The sequence below is a fragment of the Semicossyphus pulcher genome, unplaced genomic scaffold (assembly GCF_022749685.1).
Source record: "Semicossyphus pulcher isolate SPU_LCO1_2020_fin unplaced genomic scaffold, fSemPul1.0.p SCAF_19, whole genome shotgun sequence".
NCBI lineage: Eukaryota > Metazoa > Chordata > Actinopteri > Labriformes > Labridae > Semicossyphus > Semicossyphus pulcher.
In genome coordinates, this window is record NW_027211692.1 from 6,437,729 (window position 1) to 6,462,706 (window position 24,978).

General features: G+C 42.3%; 1 protein-coding gene across 1 annotated transcript in view; it reads right to left on the reverse strand.

Moving 5' to 3' along the window:
- The window catches only part of gbe1b (glucan (1,4-alpha-), branching enzyme 1b), an 89,346-nt gene extending 66,018 nt beyond the window's left edge, over window positions 1-23,328 (reverse strand). Inside the window, exons 1-6 of the mRNA XM_069669048.1 lie at window positions 23,231-23,328; window positions 12,056-12,225; window positions 7,612-7,727; window positions 5,214-5,339; window positions 3,612-3,747; window positions 151-241 (exon numbers count right to left, since the gene is read on the reverse strand). Coding sequence (XP_069525149.1) covers window positions 151-241; window positions 3,612-3,747; window positions 5,214-5,339; window positions 7,612-7,727; window positions 12,056-12,225; window positions 23,231-23,328 — 737 coding nt within the window. The remainder of the gene's footprint in view (window positions 1-150; window positions 242-3,611; window positions 3,748-5,213; window positions 5,340-7,611; window positions 7,728-12,055; window positions 12,226-23,230) is intronic.
- Between the last annotated feature and the right edge of the window lie 1,650 nt (window positions 23,329-24,978).

Genomic DNA, 24,978 nt, shown 5'->3' on the forward strand with positions numbered 1-24,978 from the left:
AATTACAGGATGCAAATAAACCGCACGGCTAATGCGGAAAATACATCGACTATAAATAGCTTCAAAAAAGTTTTTGTTTTTTTACATGACAGCGCTGCAATCAAGCGTGAGAAACATACACACATCATATTCATACCGACGGATATTTACCTGGAAGCAGCGAAGAAACTTGTGATCTGATATCCAAAGCTTGCATAGTAGGCGTGCTCCATGATAGCCATCAGCTGGATACAGTTGTAACCTGAATACAGACGACAGAGAGCAGGAAAAACAACATGGAGGAGGCATTATTATTCTATTTTGATTTATTTTTACATATTGACACTGGTTTAGCTCGGTTGGCAGAGCAGACGCCCCGTGCACAGAGGCTACAGTCCTCGGTGCACTGATCGCAGGCTCGACTCCCGGTCTGCCGATTATTTGGTGCATGTCATCCCCCACTCTCTACTCCCCACATTTCCTTTCTCATTTCAGCTGTCCTGTCAATAAAGGCAAAAAAATAATCTTTAAAAAAAAGTGCAAATAAATCTTGAGATGGTTAAATATTTAGTCATTTTTTTAACACGCTAATACTGACAAAATCATGTGAGAAAGTCGCTCCTCTTCTGATATGCTTGTATTATCTCGGTACAGCTAGTGTCTGGATAAATTTAGACTTGATACTATTTGACCCGTGTCATTCACTCTGTATATTTGAGCTCCAGGCATTTCCTTTTCTGACACGAGCTCTGGTGCCGTAAAGACAAGCTGTGGCTACAGGGAAACAGCAGCTATCAGAGTCAGAAGGTCATGTACGACATTTCAAAACGGCCTACGAAAACTGCTTCTATGAATAAGAGAACAACAGGCTTTTAAAGTGCCACTGAGCACTCCAGAGGGAGGCCCTGCGGTTTCTCACTGTTGTGTGGAGCAGATTTGTTTATTTATATCGCAGCTTCTTTCAGGCTAGAGAGAGAAAAAAAAATCCCTGGCTTCTGAGGGAGTGTGACAAAGCACTGGGGTGAGAGGAAGTTTCTCTTTTTTATATTTATATATAAACTCTCTCCACTGTCGGGAAATGAAATGGCAGGCAAAGGCAGGCGTCACTAGAGACGCTGGAGTTTAGCCTCCCGGAGAATCCTATTGTGCACATTCCCTCAGCTGCTGCAGGTGGATTCTTTGACAGCGTTTACTCTTTCCCACTAAACAGGACGACACAAGGAGGGAAGCAGCATTTATCAGATTGCTTCTGGTTTGCTGTGCCTGTCATATCTGAGCCTTTTAATAATGCCACTGCAGCAGGCTCCATCTGAATGCGAGATGACGCCACGTCTTACATGAGCAGAATCGCAAACCAAGGCAGGGGTCTGTTCTGTGAGGTTAAAGCCACTTTTGATTCCATCATAAGTCGAGTTATTATGAGAATTAATCAGACATCCCAGTTAATGAATCGCATGTGTAATGAGAACACGCAGGACAAACTAAAAGAGCTGAGAGATTTCTTTGGATTATAACGAGTATTAATCAAAGCTGCACACCAGCAATCCTACAGTCCTGAAAACATAGACTATAAAAAGATGGACGACATGACAGCTCCCTAAAAGTGAAGCCAAAACATCTCTAGCGCCTCCTGCTGACTGGCTGCAGTATAGGTCATAAAGCCCGCCTCCTCCATGTTAACAGATGGGACATGAGTCAGACTATAAAATCAAAATACATGTCAAATACATTTTTCTCAAACATGGTTTCTGTTATTATAGCTAATCGTCCAAGTGTTAATTTTTCTGACAAGTTTAGTTCTAATTAGTTATTTGATGCTGTCAAAAGGATGATTGACAGCTCTGTTGACAAATCTGCTAATCTGGAACTGATCGGCTGCAGGAGCCAGAGTAGAGGAGGAACGGCGAGAGGAAACGTAACTAAAAAAGTTTCCATATCTGTGAACGTCTGCTTCAGACCAACACAAGAAGCTGTTCTGCTGTTAAATACGCCGGCGTGCAGGATCCTTGCTGTTTCTTCCGGTCAGTTAAGCGTGTGTTTTGGTTAGTGGAAGTGAAAGCCAACTCTGGCTCCAAATTATGTCCACATCGCAAGATGGCAGCGCCTATCTCCACGGCTATTTTGGCATCAGTTTCGTACAGTGAGAGCAGATGGAGACGCGTCGTCCATCTACATACACAGTCATTGGGTGGAATGTAGGAGGACCAATGGAAAAGGTGATGTTACATTTTATAGTATTTGTTCAGAATCAGTTGCTGAAAAGTTGAAACTTAAACAACAATTTTGTCTTCAAATGAGATTTTTTTTTAATACTTCCAACAGCAATAAAAGCATTTTCACAATTTAGTCCGAGTTGTTTTGTTTGAGACCATTTGACTATTTTTGATGAATTTTCTTCTCAGCGAGGCAGAAGAGAGAAAACAATTTAAAAATCTAAAGCAAACTAAAAACACAGTTTGTGCTGGACTGACAGGCAGGCTGACAATGCCCACCATAAAGCCAACATCACAACACAATCAATATAATTACTATTTTTTCAATGTTATTGTCCCATTTCAAACTGTTCCTCAAGCACTCACCTGTCTTTGTTTCGCTTTAAAAAATAGGTTGAAAAATCTAAACAGAGAGATTACCTTGCATCCTGTTTCTCATCTCCTCTGTCAGCTACACTTCTTGTGAGATTAAATAGATTATGTCTGAGATATGAAGGAAAATGTTCACAGTGACAAGAACCACAGTGTCTCTGAGCACCTGAATGAATTCATCAGAATAAATGAGAAGTGGGTCAGCATGAGAAAAGATGAATCATGCTGTATAAAGACGCGTCCCGTTAAATGTGTTGTTATAAAACTAAAGGTGGTTCTACTGTCGGATCAATGAGTCGTGATGCTGAGCAGGTGATGCAGTGTGCAGGATTGTCTTTGTGAGATCTTCTGACATGTAAGTATCTTCTTTTTGAACATTTAAGGTCACGTTATGCAGCTCTGAGTAAAGGTCCACATGGTATTTATACCTATGAATGATGTGAGGTGCAAGATCCAGGATTTTGTCCTCTGTTGACTGTTAGAGGCGAGATCATGCAAATGGCAACAAGTTGTCAGTTTTGGCGCTTTAACTGCTGTGTGCTGTGTGACTGGTGCTGTGGAGCCCTCCTTACAAAACACAGCCCGATCCCTGCAGGTCATGCCAGTAAACAGGATGTTGACTTGCTGATGTGCTTTTGTGCAGAGGGAGTATGACAGGTCTGCCACTGAAAATAGTGCTGCTGGAGGAAGAGCGGCACTCAGAGCAGCACGGCATGTCTGCTGTGTTATGGACCAGGGCTGACGGAGATGGCACAGGACACTGGCGGTTATGAAAACATGAATCTCAAACCTCTCAGCGATTGTTTTTCCGGCCCTATTGTTGGCTCTGATATGATGTGCAGGGAGGGAAATACAAACGTCACCTCAGAGCTTCTTTCCTCTTTCATTTTGGCTGGACGGATTCAAAATGTCCTCAGATTGAGTCAACACAAACTCTGACTGACACTTGGTGAAGGGGATCACCGCAGGATGACGGCGGTGCACTTTTTATAGACTTAAGAAGCCAACAATAAAACGGACACTCAGAGCTAAGAGAGGTGGTCTTACCCAGGTCTTTGATACGAGGCAGCACTTTGTCTGTGAAGTTGGTGTACGAGGCGATCTTTCCCTCAGGTGAAGCGATGCCCACATGGGCCTCGTATATTCGCAGGCTCGTGGGCTTCTGCGGCCGAGGATGGATTTGCTGGAATGGAAACCAAAATTGGACCAAAAATCATGACAGCACTACTCCCTAAAACAGTCTAAAAATAGCGCACATTTGGTGAGTAATTATGAACCAAAAGGTCAAAGGCACAGTGTGGGCTTCCTGCATCTCTGCAGCGATATTACCACCGAGGCTGAAAATGGTTCTGCACATGTTAAAATATTAAAGCATCCATGATTCACACTGTCTGTGTTACACAACGGGAGAGGGATTTATTTTACACATAGAACTAATTTCCTGATGGCTGCCCAGCAGGCCTTTTGAACCCTCTATTTGAAGTACATGATTCAGCCACTTGTAAATAAAGCGCATATACCGCCAGTAAGAGGGCTCCTCTAATTAAAATGGTGCCAAATAACAAGCGATAAAAGAAAGCAAGGTGGTCTTTAACAGCCTCTTATTGTTTTGCTTGTGCGCACTTGTGCTGAGGGCGTCAAGTAGCATTGAGACACATTCAGAGCCTCTCCAATCAGCAGCACCAAGCAGCCGCATAAAGAGAGTGGCCACAGCAGCTGCAGATCTGAGATGTCGGGCCTGTTTTAAATGGAACTGTTTGTTTTACACTGAAAGAAATCGAAGCAGTGATGGACGACCCAGAACATTAGGAGGCTGACATTGAGCAAAACTATCACCATTAAAAATTCTTTTTATTAAGCCTTCAATCAATAAAAAGTTTTTTTTGTATAAAGCCTCTTATTCTGCACAAAAAGACCCAGATCAGATCAGTTTGTGAAGTGTTTTGCATCAGCGGCTGCAAAGAAAACACAGATTGTCTTTCCTTATAATACACAAGGTCTTCTCTTAATATTAACGGTTCAGAAAAGGCTTCCAGTAAGAGAAATTATGAGTCTCTCTATCAATGATTGCACTGCCTTTTTTCACATGCAGCTTTCAATGATTTTATATCAATTTTCTTTACTTTTTTTAAAACTAAAATAGGTTCTCCATCTAAAAAGTGGGCTGCGTCCTATATGCCGGTACGACCAATATACCCATTTTACCCAGACGATGTCGCTATCCAATGTGTAGCGGTGACGTCACATTAAACTGTTTCCAGGTCTGAGCCGCTACAACGTCTCCTATTTACAGAATGCCGCAGTGCTCTTTTCCTCGCTGTTTTAAGGGAGGAAAACTGATTTGATTGTTGCCAACGCTTCGTCACGGACATGCACCGCCATGATCACCACTGCAGCCACCACCCTCATAACAGTCAACGTTATCGTAGGCTGCCAGCTACCGGTAGCTACAGCACCGGTAGCTAGCAGGATGGCAAACTCGACATGGTGAAAAAAGATGGTGGGCTGTAATTTGTGTTTTAAATGAAAATAAATCAAAATACTGTTGAAATAACCACACATAAATAATCCACATTTTTATTCGCAAATCAAAAATACATGAATTAAACAAATGTATAAATTAAGCACGACAAAAACGTAATAACTTACAGTGTATGGCTGAGGAGGGTCCCAGTGAACCCAGTCGTAGATGACAGATTTCTCCTCCCTGGTCACATATTTCGCCCAGGGTGAGATCCGGTACAGCCGCTCCCCATCCTTGGTGTGAACGACCACCTGGGAAATGAAACAAATGAGTGTTATGTCATAACAAGGGCAGTTAAACAATGACACACAGAGACGACATTCAAATGACACGAAAGGCAATTTACATAAACTGAGAGGAAGGGGACACTTAGGACAAAGGATGAGGAGCACGCGAGTCACTTTGCAGCTTTGGAAATCTAGTTCCAAACCTACAAAAAGGAGGGGAAAGGCATTGATAGGATGCAAACTAAAGTAAAATAGAAAAAAGTGATGCAATAGCTAAAACATAATTGCAAAAAAAAGGGAGGAAAGACGCCTGGCCACAAATCAACGGATGCTTCAGGTCCTCTGCCTGTCCCACGTGTTTCCGTCCCTGGATGTATGTGATTTGTAAGTCAGCATTTATTTACATCTTCCAGCCATGAAATGCTTACATCATAAAACTGTGCTGTTACTCCCCATCCATTATTCAGAAAAGATGGTGCACATTGTTCAACCAATAAAGCAAACATTTTTCAATGTGTCACATGAAAACCGCCCCTACTTCAGCTCCCCGCTCTTCAATGGAAAAAAAAAAAAAAGTCACAGATTTAAAAATAATACCGGCTTTCCAGCGAGCGCAGAAGACATAATACGGTGGAGAGGAGAAAAAGCTGCAGTATTGACCAGAATACTACTTCTCTACGTTGTAGAGAATCTGGATTCAATGGTAATCGTGCTGTCTTTTATTTTTGTGAGAAAATCTGTTTGATTTTAACACAGCGACTCTCTGGCGCGTCTTGAGAGGGGATTTGAGCCAGGGAGCAATTTAGAAAAGTAGGAAATCTAAATCATTATCCTTTGCCTCTCATCTATTATGTCTGCAATTGTGGATTGGAAGGGGGTCAAATAAGTGTAGTTTGGAGATCGTACTGAAGAGTTACTTTGCCTCCATCAGTCAAATAAGAAAGGAGAAAGCCAGCGTGAGAGTGAGAAAACCCACCAAGAAATCGATCTTGCAGTGTTACCCACAGTGTGTGTTCACCCTGTTTTGTCCCCTGCAGAAACGAGCATTAGAACCCAACTAATTCTGGCTACTGTTGTGAAGTAATGACTGTTCCAATGCCACCTGCCTGCGAGTCGCTGGCCAGACCCCCCTCTGGGGTTTTTTCATTATGGCCAGGCCACCTGAGGGTGAGCTGCCTGGCTCCCCTTATGACATGCTTCACAGTTTATAGGATTAGGAAAAGATAGTTGGATAAATGGACTGGCATAAAGTCTGACAGAGCTGGTCCTTCAGACAAATTGGCCAGCATTAGGCCCATTAAAGAAAAATCAGACTGCTGGGCAAGCGGAGGGGGTGCATGAACGGGAAAAACAACTAAGAGCCAGGCAATATGCGAGAAGTTAGGTGTGGATGACAAAGAGGTTGTTTAATCGCTTAGATGATACTTTGGTTCACTTCTCCAAAGTCTTGCAAACTCTCATATTAAGAGCTCATTGTACAAACTGTACCCACAAAAGGACACTGCTTGTTTATGGAGACAAATTGGGCCCTGAACAAAGGGGATGGGAGGGCAAGCTGCTCTACACGAGAGCGATTGGAGCCGGGCTTGTGCCTCCACGAGGGAGTGCTGTGGAACTAATTCTAAAGTGGAGCTCACAGCAAGACAGCCATTCACAGGCAGCGGGGTGCACAAGGAAAGGCCAGGTGCCAGCGTTTCCATCTGCTTCTTATCGTCCTTAGACTGACCTCCGCTGACAATGGGAGCCGGGCAGGCTGTCCAGGGCGCAGGAGTGTGCCAGCGATGACCCGGTCCCAAGGAGAGTGGCGCCCCGATGCCATCCATTCCACGCCTGGCATCTCATTTCAGGATTATTTCTCATCCTCGCTGTTTGCTTGGGAGACAATGCATAATGGGAGGCGCGTCTTTTGCATTTAACCCTGATGAATTATTTACTAGAGCTAAAAACCATTCGTCTACACCCACTGCGGGCTGAGCTTTGCACAGGCAAACACGACAAAAAGCCCTGAGGGGAACCTGCCGCAGAGTGTTGCAGAAATAAAAGCCCTTTGTAGTGCTCCTCAGGTGTATCTACCTTCCACTGTGCAGATTGTGTACATACGGTAATCTCCCTCCTGCGAGCCGTGAGTATGACACGTTGTTGATGGCGACACGCCAGGTTTCCACTTGGTTCGTAAGACGCCACACATGACCGGGAATCTCCCTCGTGCATTACAGTGACACGTCCTCGCACAGCCGTGGCAAGACGACACCTGCTGAGGGCGTGAAAATAGGTATGAAGATGTTGTGTTCTCTACCTTGAGTTTGGTGTTATGATCCACAGCTGGAGACCCGTCTGGCTTTGGCGGCAGATTCAGCTCCCACTTGCCAAACTCTTTCTTGGTGTAGCGGTGGGAGAATTTGTCCCAGGCATCTACGGGGGGAACACAGGGACGATTTAAAACGCATCAAATTAATTTGTTTACAACACAGAGCCAAACATCTTTGCTCATTAGCCGCATCCTTATCACAGAGACATATGATCACAGATGCTTATGACAGAGTAGCAGTCAGTGCACCGTTCTGTCTGTTCCTTTGGTGTCCTGCAGAAAGAAGTGATCACGGACCTGAAGATTTGGGGATAATATGAAAGAAAACAAAACTTCTGTAGAGCTAATATATCCTTTTTTATCACCTTAGGTCTGCTAAGGTCTTTGTCGTGACCACAAATGAAGTCATGACCCCAGGTTGGAAACCACTGTTTAAACAATTATCTCTTGTCTTCTGCTGGTGTGCAAATTAGCTGCGAAACAGTGTTTTATGTACTATGCTGTGCAAAACAAGGCTCACATTGCTGCAACAACTGTGCACGGTGGGAAGTAAACAACTGCTCTGTTCTTTTACTTCCCACCGTGCACAGCTGTAGCAGAATTTCTTTCCCCATCCAAAGGTAATGTTTATTACTTTTAGTATAATGCATTTTTATTCACTTTGAATTTAAAATGATTCAAAGTTTAAAAGTCTCCCAAAGATGACGTGAGGTTCAGTTAGCTTAGCGCAGAAACAGCTGCTAGAAAGTTAAATAATCTCGAAGATTTTCATTTCAAGAAATGTCTGTTAAGTCACTATCTGTCGCCAAGGTAACACTATGGTGATTGAGCCGATGGCCTACTGATGAAAGCCTTTACATTTCCAGTATATAGTATTATTACAGACTGGGTGTCTGTGGCGACTTTGACAGAAAAAAAATCACAAGCGGCGCCCAGTTAGTGACGCGTTTTCCATCAGCCAGCAGTGGTTGGTCTGCCAGAGAGGGTAGGCAGTGCTAAGCGGTTGCTTCTTCGGTCTCTGCAAGTGTTGCGAGTAAACAGTAATCTACTATGGCTGAACAAACAAAGAAAAGATGGATGACTACAGATACAACTTCAACAATAAGTGAAAATCCAGAGTTACAACCGGAGCCAACCGTGGATGTCTGGTTATCTGGGACGTATGCGCCCGCAATTGCCTTTTATCGTCATAAGGTGTCGCCAAATAGAACGAAACATCGAGATTATCACTTTAAAAACGTTAATAGAAATGTGATCCTCATCATTCTTGCTTATATTATCCTTTAAATTTGACCTCTAGGGGTCGCCAGTCAGTAATGTTCCATTTCAATCTCGGGGCTTTAATTAATTTAAATCCCACATAAACAATGAACTGTTGCTTTGTTCCTTATTACAGCGTCAGGTCACTGAGCCTGGTGCTGTAACGTTGTAGCTCAAACTAACCGCTGTGACTCTTTCTCTGTTTTAATATCCCCCTTTGGTCACAGAGCTTCTTTTTTTCCAAACTCTATCCTCCGTCTCCCCACAGTTTGCCCCTTTCTCTCTCTTTCATCTAAAGCTCTTACATAATTCTCCTTTGTTGTTTGTGTACCCTGCTCTCCTGTATCCTGTGACTTTTGCAACAGAGAGTAAAGCGGCGGGCGCCGTCATCTGAAAGAAAAACTGATAAAATAGCACTTCAGAGCTCACTGAATGATATCTCCGAGGGAACAGCAGAGACGCATTACATTCATAATCTGCTGATACCGCAGAACCAATTGTCATTGACTGACAGGAATACATCAGGACACAAACATTTATTATAAAGCAACCACCTTGGCATGTCAATTTAGGACGTTGTTTTTATTCAGTAATCCATATCTGCTTGCTATTCATGAGCAAAAACAAGGGCAGGATAGAAAATGAATCACAGGAGATGCTCCAGAAGTGACCGGGCACAACACCAGCACTTTTTACAGGCGGGCCAAGTCATATTTTTCACTGTTTATTTATCTCCCTTTGCTTAAACTCCTCGGAAAAAAAACAGTGCATTATGCATCCAACCTGCACCATATTCATGACTAGGGCTGCTGGGCTGTTTCCACATTTACTATGAAATTGAAATCAAATAATATGACTGAGCCGTGTCAAAATGTAATCTCTCACAGAATTGAATGTTGGAATTGAGCTGCTGCCGAAGGTCCTGGAAGATAATTAAAAAAGGAAGAGGAGAAATACAGAGAGAGGGGATGGCAGGAACAGAACTAACAAGCACAAAAAATGTGGAGGGACAATAAACAAATTGACAAATATCCGGTTTGGCACACAGTATCAATCTGAGGGTGTCACTATTAGCATTGGCTTTCCTTTATCGTTACCTGCAGGGTTCACAATGGCACACAGGGAACAGGCTGCACTGTGGCTTGGCAGATGGTATTTGAGTGAATTCTTTTACTACCCTTCTTGTTATCCTTTTCCTGATATATTATTACATTTTTTGTCCGTCCATTGAGTGTAATAAATTACTACTGGCATGTGTAATCGAGCTCAATGCATTAATAAATTTGATAACAGGAAAAAAAAGGTTCCAAAAAAGAGAGATAATGACACTCAGAGCTTGTATTACCATGCGTATCTATTTGATAGATGAAAGCAAGTCTCATTTCATCTTGTTAATGATGACAAAAATAAATAATTTTGCCGCATTCTCACATCCCACATTCAGCGAACATAACACTCAAAAGACTATTAACCTGAAATTACTTTCAAAGTTGAGACCGCAGGGAACGGAGATTTCAGTGCAAACACAGAGGTTGCACTCTCTCAACAACTTTGCAGGCGATGATGAAATAACCAGCTACTAAAATATTAACAAACACTCCCACATTCAAAAGAAGCCCCTTCAGTATGCAAGTTTATCCCGTGTAATCAATATTTTCCACATTTTCCTACTCCCAGGTTGGTTGATCAAAAGGGCTGATACCCTTGTAGCGCCGTTATCGCTGCTTTTTCTTAATTTTTGGCCCTTTTGTGTTCGAGAGTGCAGAAATGTCACATTTCTTATTTAATGCAGCGTGAAGATATGCAACCTCTCTGATCGCACTGAAATCTCTTTTCCTTTATGGTCCCAGCTGTGTATTTAAATACATATTCAAGTCATTTCCTCTGTAGTAATCTGATTTATTATTACAAATTGATTGGTATTATACAGCTGGTGTGAAGCTTTTATCTATCTGATTCTTTTAAACACAAGGAGGAAGCAAACTTTGAATACTTTTACTCACTATTTTGTACAAATGAATTATAGGGAAACTATGAGGTTAAAGAACAAACGTTTAGCTTTACTTTCAGGCTGTTCACGTTCATATTGGGTTGATTTTAAAGGAACTGTAACACCTTAAAGTGACCATTTTAAGCTTTCTTCAGCGGCACCTTATGACGATAAACAGAAAATGCGGGAGTACACATCCCAGATAACCAGACGTCTACAGTTGGATCACTTTATTACAGTTATAACTCTTGATTTTTCTCGCTGACGGTCGCTTTCCTTTTTAGACTGTTTGCCTTCATCTGAGCGTCGAATTTGTTTTCTTTTTCTTTTGATTTTCACTTATTTTTGAAGTTGTACACTGATGTGATACAGTCTCTTATATCCCATTTTGACAGCGATCTTTTCTGTGTCATTAATTTTGAGAAACTTCCTGTTGACATGTTAAAGATGTTATCTCCAAGGTTTCAATTTTGTTCTTTTTGGCGGCACCTTTGGTGATAAACGGTAATTGAGGGAGCACACTTTCCAATTTAACGTCCACGGTTGTAACTCTTGATTTTCCTGGCTGATGGTCGCTTTCCTTTTTAGACTGTTTGCCTTCATCTGAGCGTCGAGTTTGTTTCTTTTTCTTTGGATTTTCACTTATTTTTGAAGTTGTATCTGTAGTCATCCATCTTTTGTTTGTTTGTTCAGCCATAGTAGATTACTGTTTACTTGCAACACTTGCAGAGAGCGGAAAAGCAGCCGCTTAGCTCCGCCTACCCTCTCTGGCAGACCAACCACTGCTGGGTGATGGAAAATGTGTCACTAACTGGGCGCCACTTGGGATCTTTCTGCAAATGTCGCCACAGACACCCAGCCTGTAATACTGCAAATGCAAAGGCTTTCATCAGTGGGCTTTAGTCAATCAGCATTGTGTTACCTCATCTGGCGATAGATAGATTAAATAGACATTTATTTGAATAAAAATCTTCAAGATTATATCTTTAAAAGCACCAACTTACAGCTTTAATTTCTGGCTCCATGTTGTGTCAATTTTAGAGGAACTGTAACACCTTAAAACACAGGACGTGCAGATACTTACTGAGTAGCAATTAAACTCAGTGGAAGCATTGGGAGAACATGGATATCACACTGCTGCCATGTGGTTCAGGAGCTGACAGTTCTCCTCAGGCTACTTACTGAAGTCACCGGTGAGGAAGAGGGCCTCTGCAGCCGGAGCCCACTCGTGGAAAAACAGGCTGCTGTCAGGCCGCCGCTGCACACCGAAGTTGTTGTAGCTGCGTGAGAACTGGTCAAAGCCTCCTTCTGCCTCTTCCAGCTGGAAAAGCTGCTTCTGTAGCAGCTCATACCTTCAAACCACAGGAAACACACACAACCGCATGAATCCAACAGGCAATCCACAGCTGGATATACAGTCTGTTTGATACATACTGGGTTATACTCTTTATTTGTGTGTGCGAACTCTGATTGCATCAGGATGTCTCCACTGCTTCTACGTCACTCTTTTCCTCCACTTCCCAGAATGCTTTTTGACAGCCCTCGAGAACGTCAGTTACACTCAGGTCTGGTGTGTGAGCTGGAGAGCAACGATAGCTACGGGGAAAACTGAGCAAGAGTTTCTCCATCTTTCTGTCTGTGTGACAGCTGAATGTCAGAGTGAAGACAGTGAGCCCAGCAGGAGACACCAAACCTGAAGTTAGCTTCATTATTAATGTAAAATATGAATGTATTACAACATTATATTCATGTAATGTAATAGTTTACATATAATAACACGGTATCCAATGTTTCCATTTCAAAGCAAAGGCTACTACATTCCACTATGAATAAAGGATAAGACAGGGGAGAGGAGCAACACAAGATCTGGACACGTAAACACACACAACATATCAAAGACAACTAGTCATCAAGTTAGGCTTTATTTACTGGGGGACAAGATATTAATCAGTAATTACCGGTAATCCTGCCATGACACAGCATCAGTGTTATGATTTATCTCCTGAACAAAAAGAGCAAGTGTTGAAAATGACTGTGTTTGATTTAACTGGTCGCCAGTTTTTTTAAAGACCTTGAAATTATAAATTGGCTTGAAATTATAAATTATGTCTATGTTTTTTTCTGGGCTGCACGGTGCTGCAGTGGTTAGCGCTGTTACCTCACAGCTAAAAGTTCACTGGTTCAAACCTTGGTTTGGACAAAGTTGGCCTTTCTGTGCGGAGTTCTGCATGCATGTTCTCCCTGTGCATAAATGGGTTGAGGGTTTCCGGCTTCCTCCGGCTGCTCGTTAGGTTCATTGGTGACCCTAAATTGCCCACAGGTGTGGGTGTGGGTGTGAGTGCGAAAGGTTGTCTGTCTCTATGTGTCAGCCCTGTGACTGACTGGCGTCCAGTCCAGGGTGTACGCCGCCTTTCGCCCAATGACAGCTGGGATAGGATCCAGCGACCCTGAACAGGATAAGTGGTATAGATAATGGATGGATATTTTTTCTCCGTAAAATACGTTTAATTACCTTTTAAAAATCCTCCCAGGGCATCTCCTCATTAAAAGTTCCAGACTCTGCACATTCCCCGCCCACTATGCACATTTCTCCTTTCATAAAATGACAGCTGAAAACAAAACACGTCTCTGCCATCGTTTAGTGGAAACTTGTTGAAACTTAGCTAGCTTGAAATGTAGTAATTAGTTGTAGTAACGTTAACGTTAGTAGTCAGTAGTGAGTTTGCAAAATGACGATGACGGTTACAGCTGGCTCATGCTTTGCCAAAGTGGTTGCCATAGGTTACACATAATGATCTGCTTAGCCTCACCCCGTCCATTAACGGGATTGGCTCCTTAGGTTTGTGACGTCTCAAACCTGCCAATCTGAAAACGTGTTGTTCAGCCTGTCCTTGATACACTGCAGTTTAAAAGCAGACAGGCCCAGCCATGGAGATGACTGCTTATGTTGTCCCTGATTTGTCTTGTAGCACACGAAGAACACCACATGGAGATGTTTACGAGGTTAAACACTGGATTTTCACTGGAGGGGGGCTTTAAATAGTTTTGCAATTCAACAGTTGATTTTTTCCTTTAAGGCGGGCAGAGGAAACAGGAAGATTTATTTAATTCTTCACTAATGATGAATGAACACGGTGATTCTAATCCCAATAAATCGAGCTATAAATCAAACATAAATGGGGACTTTATTTAGAAGTACTCTAAATGTGGTTTTACTAAAGTCACTCTTAAATGATTTTTTGTCTTTAATGAACACCTACCAGAAGAACTGTTGAATATTTGACCACTTTTTGTTGTGTTTGAAAATGTTCCTTTGTTTGCACACTTTGTAAACTCTTCTAAAATAGTGCAGCACCTGCGTGTAACAGTATAATTTTCTGCATCTCAATGTTTCCACGCTAACGTTATCTCTTTCAGGTTCTACCTCCGGATGCAAACCTGCCTCATTTTCTCAAGAATTTATGACTACTGGCATATCCTGAGAGATAAACCTCTGTCTGTTACTTTCAACTGGGAAGGATAGGCTAACTACTTTGCAATTTATCTCACTTAAGTTCCTACAGCCAGCTGGTGTCCATATCAGATTCCCCCCGGTCCAGAAAGCCTCTTTCAGCCAGCTGAGTTAAGTGCACTCTCCCCTATAGCCCTGAAGCCAAGCTCAGACCGGCCTGTGAATGCCCTGGGGCGAGTGATGATGGGCTGAAGTAACAGTGCGATTTCTCAGCAGCTGCTCCCTGTGTTGAGCAGAGTGGATGCAGACAGAGCTTGCCAAATGTAAACCTTTAAAGTCCAACCAATGCTGCCACAAGCCTCCTCTGCCACTTTGTCACCATTTCAACAATATGCTGAAAGGAAGGACAAAAGGAGGATTCGCATAAGGCCAGAGCTCCACTGCCACAGTATTAATAGGCATGAAAGTCATGCCCATGATTATAACAAATGAGTTCCAGAAGGTTGGACCAGTGGGAGTAGGGAGCCAAAATCCAGTATGGACGCTGCATTCACCGCACATCTCCGGTGACTGTTTCCACTTGAGACAGCAGCGAGGAGGCGAGATCACACCACATATCACAAATGAAATGTGCCACAATTCATTCCAGGAAGTCATTAGCAGAGTAAAAGCCATAGGCAGAATCAAAACAGTGATTTATTTCTCTATTATTTATAATCAGATGGAAAACTGTCCTCTATGCCCTTATCTACAAACTTTACTGTGATGAAGTTCTCAGTGTCACTCCTCCTCTTCTCTCTCCTGGCACATACGACTCTCTATAACTTGTCCACTGTTTTTCACTCTGTATTTCATTACAATATCCAGCACATGACTGCACATGGTATCCATGGCCAACATTGGGCCTGAAAACACTCCCATCAGCTGCAAAGAGCAGAGCCTCTGAGTGTGACCGTTTCATCACATATGGCGAGTCTTCTTTCTGCAGCGCTGCTCTGAATCCCTCATAAAGGCCAGTCAATGATAGAAAAGCAGTGATGGAGCTCGATACATAGAGCAGCTACGTCCTCCTGTCTTTAGTTACAGTCATCACATTTCACACTAAGTTTGGACATACTTAAAATCTATGAATGCAATATTGAAAGGCCATGATTTCAAACATGTCCTATGAAAGCTACAATTACAGCCGACTGATGACGAAGTGTACACGGAAGAAATAAAACAACTCAAGTGATTGAAAGTGTTTTAGGAGCGTCTAAACTCAAACACAATCTTTATGTGGCTCATTTAACAATACAGCAGGGAAACGATTGATCTCAGTGTGATACGAGTGTTACTGTCTAATGGAAAAGAGCATCTATTTTTGCTATGAATGAACATCTGCCAAACTGCATATATTTATGTGCTTACACCATCTTTCCTTTGGCATTAGTATTTGTTTGGTTTGCATCACTGTCAGGCCCTGTGCCTTTCTTTATAACACCACCAGAAGTCACTACAGTCAGACAGTTTTCAGTCTGACACAAAGGGGCTTTAAGGTAAGTGTTAAATCTGTCAGTAGGATATGAGAAGCATAATATTCATGTTTGAATCAACGGCTCCTGACACAATGCTCCCTGTGAATTCTTAAACACCCCCTCCAGTGAAAATGAAGTGTTTAACCTTGTAAACATCTCCATGTGGTGTTCTTCATGTGCTACAAGACACATCAGGGACAACATAAGCAGTCATCTCCATGGCTGGGCCTGTCTGCTTTTAAACTGCAGCGTACCAAGGACAGGCTGAACAACACGTTTTCAGATTGGCAGGTTTGAGACGTCACAAACCTAAGGAGCCAATCCTGTTAATGGACGGGGTGACGCTATGCATATCATTATGTGCAACCTATGGCAACCACAACCATCCTTGTCATTTTTGCAAACTCACTACTGACTACTAACGTTAACGTTACTACTGCTAATTACTACATTTCAAGAGAGCTAACTTTCAACAAGTTGCCACTAAACGATGGCAGAGACATGTAATGTTTTTGTGGCGGAGGGGGCGGTTGGAAATTGCATAGTGGGCGGGGCCTATAAAGAGTCGAGAGTTTTTAATGAGGGAGAAGGAGGAGATGCCTTGGGAGGATTTTTTACAAGGTAATTAAATGTATTTAGCAGAAAAAAAATATCTGACACAATTTATTATTTCAAGCAGATCATTTTATATGTCTTGGAAAAAAAACATGACTGGAGCTGCTCTTTAAACAACCTGCATTTCTTCTAATGACCAGGAGGGGACGACCTCACATGTTGCAAAAAGAAATACAATTGTATAGAAGCCCTCGTTAAAATGATCCTATGTCTTATTTTAAGAAGCAGGCTATGCTATGGGGCGTGGCTACCTGTAATGGGCAAGACAATACAATGACGACCTCCCACTCAGGTTTGAGGCGTGTCAATGCGTAAGCGCTCATGATCTACCCTCTCGTCCAAACATGGCTCCAAAAACCACAACAGTGAAGCCATCTCGAGACCAGTCCACAAACCTATGGGTGACATAGCGCTGGCTGCATCCACTTCTTTACAGTCTGCAGCTAAAACACACTGAAACTCTCAAGTCAGAGGAACTGTAGGGTTTGACAAGGTGCGGCTTTGTTACTACAACTTTCTCCTATTAAATACAAATAGACCTGTTATCTATTGTTATAATTATAGCTTCCTTATAAAAGACACAACATTGAAACGTCAGTAATAATCCTGCGACATTATAAAACAAGAGCGACGGATCATTACTTCTCAACAGAACAAGCATTACTTCAGTTTCACCTGGAACACTGCCGTTCATTGTCAGGTAGTGCACGGCGAGCGACACGACTAATCCCTGCAGCCAGAAATTACAAAAGAGTTTTGTCCCGTCTGCTGTTTGCTGGTAATAGAGCAGCAGGAGATTATAGATGTGAGTCACAGATTACAGTCCTGGCTCTCTTATCTGTGGGTTTCGATAACTGTTCTTTATCTGCAAAGATACTGGAGGAAATATCATACAGCACAACTGAGACATTAAACCCACAGATATTATTGCACACAGTGACAGACATCAACAGACTGTCAATCCCCTGAATCACTTCAGTGTCTGACATATTTTAAGCTCTTCTCAAACTCAAGTTAACCCGACTCGCAGGTTATTTTTGTTGCAGAGACAGACACTTTTTTTATTGACTTCACAAATGTGAAAATGGAGATGTTCTAATTGTCCCAAAGGTTGTGACTGAGAGGGCACTTAAATTGGACCTGTGGAGAAAGTCTGAGGCTCGGGAGGCACAAGACAAAGCTTATCAGTTGGCGAAAGCTCTCCAGAAATCAAAGCAAAGGCTCTGGTGGTGCTGGAGAAGATGTGACAGTAAAGATCTCATTAAAGAGAAAGCTGAGGCTCACAGGGAGCTTCAGATAGTGAACCAGCTGGGGGTCACTTTACTGAATAAGAGAAAGGAGGCTCACAAACAGCTGGAAGGATGGGACTTTGTCTCTGAAGCATGGTGAGGAGCAGCAGAAGATAGATCGTCTGCAGAAACAGGAGGATAAGATCTCCCTCCTCAAACCTCAGAGGACGTCCAACAACAAAGGGTGAGAACAAGAGGGTCGAAGAAGCAGAGCAGCATGACGCCTCGGCTCGATCATCTGGAGTCAAGACGTCCAAGAAGAAATTGTGAGAAGCAAAGTTCATAAGGAGAACCAGTAGTCGGCCTGGATTCCCCTGCCTTTGTTGAGAACCTTTGCAGAATTCATGAATATGAAATCAGCCCTCACCCTTGCAAGGCCAACGACAGCAGAGTCCACCTGTCGGGACTTTTCTTTCAGTCTTAATAAAGAAGAACGTTTGATCATTGTTGCTGAGTAACTCCTGCATTTTACCACATTCTTGGTGAATACATCGAGCGCCACCGATAGCTGAAACTCCAGCTGACATTTCTCCTCCACTGCAAAAAACTTTGTGTCAAGAAACTTTGGATTTGCACAGAGTTCTTGTTGTAAACACAAGTTTGCTGAATATAGTCGGGTTGATTTCAGCCAATTCCTGTGGCTGCCAGTCTAACGGTGGCCAAAATGGAATATATGGCCTTGTTTTGTAAGGTTTCTAAACGTCCTCATCTGTGAAATTAATCTGTGGGCCGGCTTTATTTTTAACTATTAACGGAAGTCTTAGATTTAATAACGTCAATTCTTCAATTTGCTTGTGATTCCCAAATAACTTAAAGACAAAATAAGTCACTTTTCAGTGCTTTAAGGATGATAATATTGTTCAAATACATAAGACCTGTATGCAAACTGTAAACAACCGACAGGACGGGAGGAAGAGAAAAGTGGAGTTTGTAACCTGTTCTTATGCTGTCACAGTCGGAGAAACATCTGTACTAAAACTTTTAAAACACAGGTTTTATGTGCGCTGCGGCCATATAAAGAACATTATCACCTACACACATATTCAACATTTTGACATCATATCTAAACTAAATTACAGTCACAGCTTGAGATCTTCAGTCACGCTCATAACCCACTTTTTCGATATTCTCCCCACAGAGCGGCTGAACTCAGTAACCTGTTCTTACACTCGCTCTTAGACAATCGGGCGTCTAAATTTAGAGTGAGTGTTCAGGTCTGTTGCTTTGTGTATGACTGACAGTGACAGCTGAAGCACAGAGGTGTCAGGCCGGTCTGCATCAGCCTGAAGAAACACAAGCAGGAAAAGGCTTCTCTTCTCCTGATCCCAGTGAGCCTAAAGGGCTTCCGTACAGCCCGGCGGCAAGGTGACTTTCAAATAATGTCATTAATGTCCTTCTTTGACAAAGTGCGGTAATGAGGCTGAAGAGGGAGTTGAGCAGTTGCAGAGAGGTTGATTGATGAAAGCTACAATTCCCTGCTAACCTCGTACCTAGGTTGACCCTCAAGCAAGGTCAGGGGAAATAAATGCTGCAAAAGCAGACGCGGATAAAAGATTCAGAAATATGATCCAGTCATTTAAAAAAATACTTTAAACCCAGGAACTGTTAGTGGTCTGTCGTATCTGTAAATCCTGTATTTCAGCTCATTAGTTCTCAGCACATCCACTGATAATCACCACTTCAAAGTCAATAATCACTTTTGCTTTAAACATATTGCATCACCATCACAAGCGTTACACTCAGACTTTCTGCTGTATTTCCACTTTGAAATGAGTTGTGATGACATACTCAAATCTTTGCAAAAACTCTTTGCCGTAATAAGCAGCAGTCCCAAAGCTCCCTACTTTCATTTGGTCCAATTTAGGAGATTCATGGTGCCATGAGCTGCAAAATCCGAGCAGCACTTCCTGCAGACTTTCGCAACAGGAAGGGTAAATAATGAAGCATGTCAACAGAGCACTGCTCACTGGGGCTGTAACCTGCGTGCGGCATCAACGGTTGTTTTCACAATCAATCTGAAACCAGCATCCTGATTAAAAAAAAATAAGAAGCCTGCAACCGCGGAATAACTCATTAAAATGGGATGCTTGCAAAATCTCGTTCTAACTGTCTGTATCGGGTGTGAAGCGGAGTTCAGCAGACCTGAGATGTGGGCAGCCTTGAGCCATGACATGGCAGGGGAATCTAAAGAACCAGTCAGTGTGGTCATAGGTCTTTTTCTGATAAGCCATCTGAATTCTTCGTGCCATGCAGCTCTGCGTGGAGACTCAGCGTGACACCCTCAGCCTGAGAAAGCTCCTGATTTCTGTGCCTGTGTTCATGATGTGCTGTTTGGACTGTGGGGCTAAGAACACCAGGGGCTTATCAAGAATTAACCTTCACGCAGCAGTGATCCTATATGTAAAATAATCTATGTGCAACTCTCATCATCCAGACAGGTGTTTGAGGCTGGCGTAGGGCTCTGTGAAGCCTAACAATCCCAAGCTGTGTCTGAGATGGAACTGACACGCTCATCTCTCTGCAAGGCTGGAGCCGGGCTAACATGCTTCAAATACAAAGCAGGCGGTCCCTTACCTGCCACATTAGAGACCCGATCTGACACGGTAATGAAAATGGATTAAACTATATGGCCCCTAAGCAGAGTTTTTAAGGCCTAGTTTCTGTGACGACCCAACCCTGAGCAGACAGCGTAGAAATGTGAGCTGTAGATTATTATGATTTCTGCTTGTAACTAAAAACCATTACACTCCATTCTTCAGAAAGAAATCCAGCAGGTGAGGATAATTCGACATGAGGCGGGGAATTGAGCGAAAGCATTTTCACATTTTGCGAGCCAGATGATCTTCCATCTATCGCTGAGCCAACAGGATACTTTCAAAGAAAGATAAATGATTACGAAATCAGCATGTCGCTAAGCATGAACATATTGCTGCAATGAAGTCATTAGGTAATCAGTTATAACTGCTCTCTGAACATTTTAGTCCAGCCTGTTTATCGGGTTTACACCAGAACTAACAGCATTAAAAGAACGAGACACATTTTAACAAAAGTGTGTGAAGCTGCACAGCCTGCTGACTTACAGAGAATGTTTGTTTACTTTTGGAGATGAATGCAAGGTCGATGCATTTAAGGACACGTGATGTCAGTTCTTCTCAGGCCTCTCTGTAAGGTCACGTTTGTATTTAAAAACACAGCTTGGCTTCAGTTTTTCAATAAGCTAGTCTGCATTCTGTGCGATTTCCTCTACATATTCACTTACATTCACTATATTTGGTGGCATCTTCAATAACACCAGGCTTAAGGTAGACAATAAAGAATAGGTTCAGTCTGGATGATTGTATCAGCATGTTGTTTATCTCTCATAACATTATGCATTCACTACTCTCACGATTTCCTGCCATCATAAGCTGTTCACATCTGTCCAATGTCACTGCAGCACACCCTTCTTGTTAGCCTATCAGACTGCTGCTGACTTTTTTAAATATGACCATTTTTTCTGCTTCCCCTTTTTTCAAGCAGCCGCCCCCCCTCACCTCCCCATCATCGCCCAGTCTGCTCAGTTTCATCAGCCTTATTATTTCATAAGCCTCAGCAGAAATCATCCGCTCCCACCTCCACCAGTGTCTGTCTAGGGGGGTGGGGGTATATGTGCTGCTACACTGCTTCAATTACAATATCTCCCTGTAGAGTCTGAGCACCACAGACTTTCTGTCCAAACTTTATCACCACATCATCTGATACTCTTTCCTGATTGAACTGACTCGTTATCAAATTAGATTTTTATGAACTTCACGTCCAGTTGATCCAATATGTGAGATGAGCTGACATCTCTGTCTGTATGATGCTCTCAAAATCATACAAGGAACTAGTAATGTGTCAGTTGCGAAAAGGCCGCTCTATGAACCGACTCCTTTAAGTGAGGGGTGGGAGCTGGGTCCAGTTTGAGGTCTGGTGTTTTCTTTCATGTATTTGGTAAATAAATCTAAGACAGAATAGAAGGGTGTCTCTATGATATATATTCAAAGTAGAAAAGGTGGTACATGCAAAAATTATACAGGACAAATCTGTTTAAAAGGGTAAAGTTCAAATCTTAAGTAGATCCCGGGTCTCTGAGAGCCTTTCTGGCTTTGACTGACAATAATATAAATGCCATAGATAATTGCTGAGATGTGTTCATAGGGAGCGAGGTCTTTATATTTATCAGAACTTTCGGCTTTGTTTTGTGCATTACTGTCATAGCCTACATTTAGTGCCATAAAAAAAGTCCTCAAATCTTGGAATCTAATTTGATGGACAGTTTGATAACATCAACCATCAAACTTTTGCAAATGCAGAAATAATGGGATTGGAATTTGTGCTGGACATAATCCCAGATTACCTAATCCACAAAAACACACACATTAGCTACTTCGGACTTACACCCCAATAATTAATTTGTATTGAGGACAAGCCATGCACCAAATTAATACAGCACAAAGTCAGTTCATGTTTGAGAGGTTGTTTGTTTAGCAAACGCTGCAAATAACAAACAAATGAGCTATTGTACAGTGGATTTAATTCACATTTAAACACAATTTAGGATAACTGATGCCTCGATAGCAACCAGACACAATTAAAAGGAGAAACAATTACAAAAAAGATTAATATGAGCAGAGCCCGACCGATACTGGATTTTTGGGGCCAATGGAGATTCCGATATTAGGGAGTAAAAAAAATTCCGATATCGATATATCGTCCGATATATAGAGGCTATATATATATGTGTGTGTATATATAGCCGCGTCACTTGCACCAAAGAGCCATTCAAAAGAATCGGATGGTTTGCGAACGTCACACACTAACATATTCGCTGATACCAATGTATCTGCTATATGCCAATATCGGCTAATTAAATCAGCGGACCGATAAATCGGTCGGGATCTAATTATGAGGACAAATGCCTGCCAAAAACAAAAGCTGTTGTGTTGCTGGACCTCAGTGATGCAGCAGACACAACAAGAGGAGGCGAGAATTCAGACGTTTCTTACTAAAGCACACCTCACCACGCAACGTGTACGTCACCTGACTGTGAAACACATGCCCTCTGTTGAGCTGTCAAACATGGGAGGTTGAGAGACGACTTCCCTGCTTCAGCAGCTTGTCACATTAAATGAGACTTTCTAACAGCGGTACATTAATTTTGCATAAGCTGAACATCCTCTAAACACTTGTTATTGAGCTGCATGCTGGGAAAGTGAAAGAGTAGCGAGCTAGCTGCTGTATATGAGAGGGAAACGCACCTCTAAGCGACCTCTGCCCATTCAAAATGTCAAACCTGACTACAGAAGGTTACTGTCAAGTGTTGCAAACATCGCTGTTTATCTGTTAGTTGTGTGTTTCAAGCACAAGACACGAAGCCAGCGCTAACACGGAGCTTGCTAGCTTAATCGGGGACTCGTTTTGGCGACAAGCTGCGCTCAAAACCGCAGTTTTAGCTGTGTTTTACCTCCTCTTGAAGTCCTTCTCGTACGTTTTGAGATTGGGATCCATTTGGAGAAGGCAGCTGAACTCAGGAATTGCAACATTATCCTCCTGGTCTGCCATGGTTCATCCAGACCAAACCAATCGAGCACCGACTGCTGCTGGCCGTGAGAGCGCTGACAGTAACAGGGACAGATGACAGATGACAGTCATGTACTGTGCAAGACTTTTTTAATATCCGGAGACATGAAGGAGGCAGGCGGCTTTCTGCCAAGCCCGTCCCACCACAACAATCTGTTTCAGCGGGTCAGAGAGAGCAGAGCCGAGCCGTGCTGTGATGCAGACAGTGTAACTTTAAGATGACAGCAGAGGAAGCATCTGGCGCGTCAGAGGAAGATGACTAGTTTGTGTGCAGATGTGCACTTTGTCGGCTGTGGGTTTGTTCGACTTTTGATGGTGCAAAGAATTACAAACTGAAAAAAAAAAAGGCAGATAGAAAATAAAAAATCAGAATTTATGATTTATACTCAATAGTTGACAAATCGAGGTTGACAAATCATGATTAATAAAAATTTTGGCTAACCCATTGACCTTTATCCATGCACAGCCCGGCCAAATCAAAATATATTTTTAATATAGGCATTCATGATCCACTGAAGATGGTCCCCTTTTGATGAAATACCATCTTTTTCCTCATGGCAGATGAAGGCCTTTGTCAGGTAAATATTCTCCCACACTAACACCTTGGTTTATAATACACTATTTTGAGAAATATGGCTAAAATACTGTGACCTTTTTTTAGGTGAACATGGAGTTTTATAATTAATGCTGCACTCTAAAAAGAAATTGTGTTATCCCAATTCCCCTTACATTACTATAGTTACCCATAATCAAGGTCCCCGGACAAGAAATGCAAATTATTTGATGGATCAGACCTTTTTAATGTGCCAAGTTCAGGCCACAATTGTCACTTAAAACTATATTACACTGAACACATTCATTCTCAACAGAGGATCTTATTTATAACTTTAACACAGAATAAAATGTCAACTTCACACCGAAGACTCCTCACAATCTGTCAGATTATAATTAAATGAAGTGAAAATTCACGCTCCTCCAGGGATGAACCCTGATCTAATTCGAATGATCCCTCGGCGGTTCTTCTCGTGCCTCTCTCGGGACATTTTAAGCCCATCTTTTGTTCATGTTTAAAAATAAAAAAAACATCACTTTGTTGTTTGTTCTGTCCTACTTTTTCATAATGTGAGCTGTAATGAACAGTGCCGCCTCTCGGGGCCACTACTGGAGCTTTAGACCTTTAGTCTGGTTGTTGCTGTAATGAGTTGCTGCCATTATTCTTGTGAAAGTAATTTATCAGTGACATTTCATTCAATGCGAGTGGAAAATTAAACATTCGTCTTTGCAAAAGTAGCCTTACAGTTAAATGTAAAGGCCTTGTGTTGGATACTTGAACATAAATGGATGCATATGCTGTATTTCTTATTTGCTACATGGTGAAACTGAAACTATTCAGATGATTTCCCTTGATTTAAGGAGCCTTTTATTTAGTGAAATGTACTTTGGAACACTACATGAATGTAGATAGACTTCATGGAACAACATCCCATTGATCCGGGCAAAGTTTAGTACGTACAGAGTTTATTTAGTGTCAAGGCCTGTTGCCATATAACTGGATTAAGCTACCTCGAGCTCTGAAACAAACACCCAGGGTCACAATAGCATGAGTGTGTGTGTGAGGGGAATGTCTGCTAA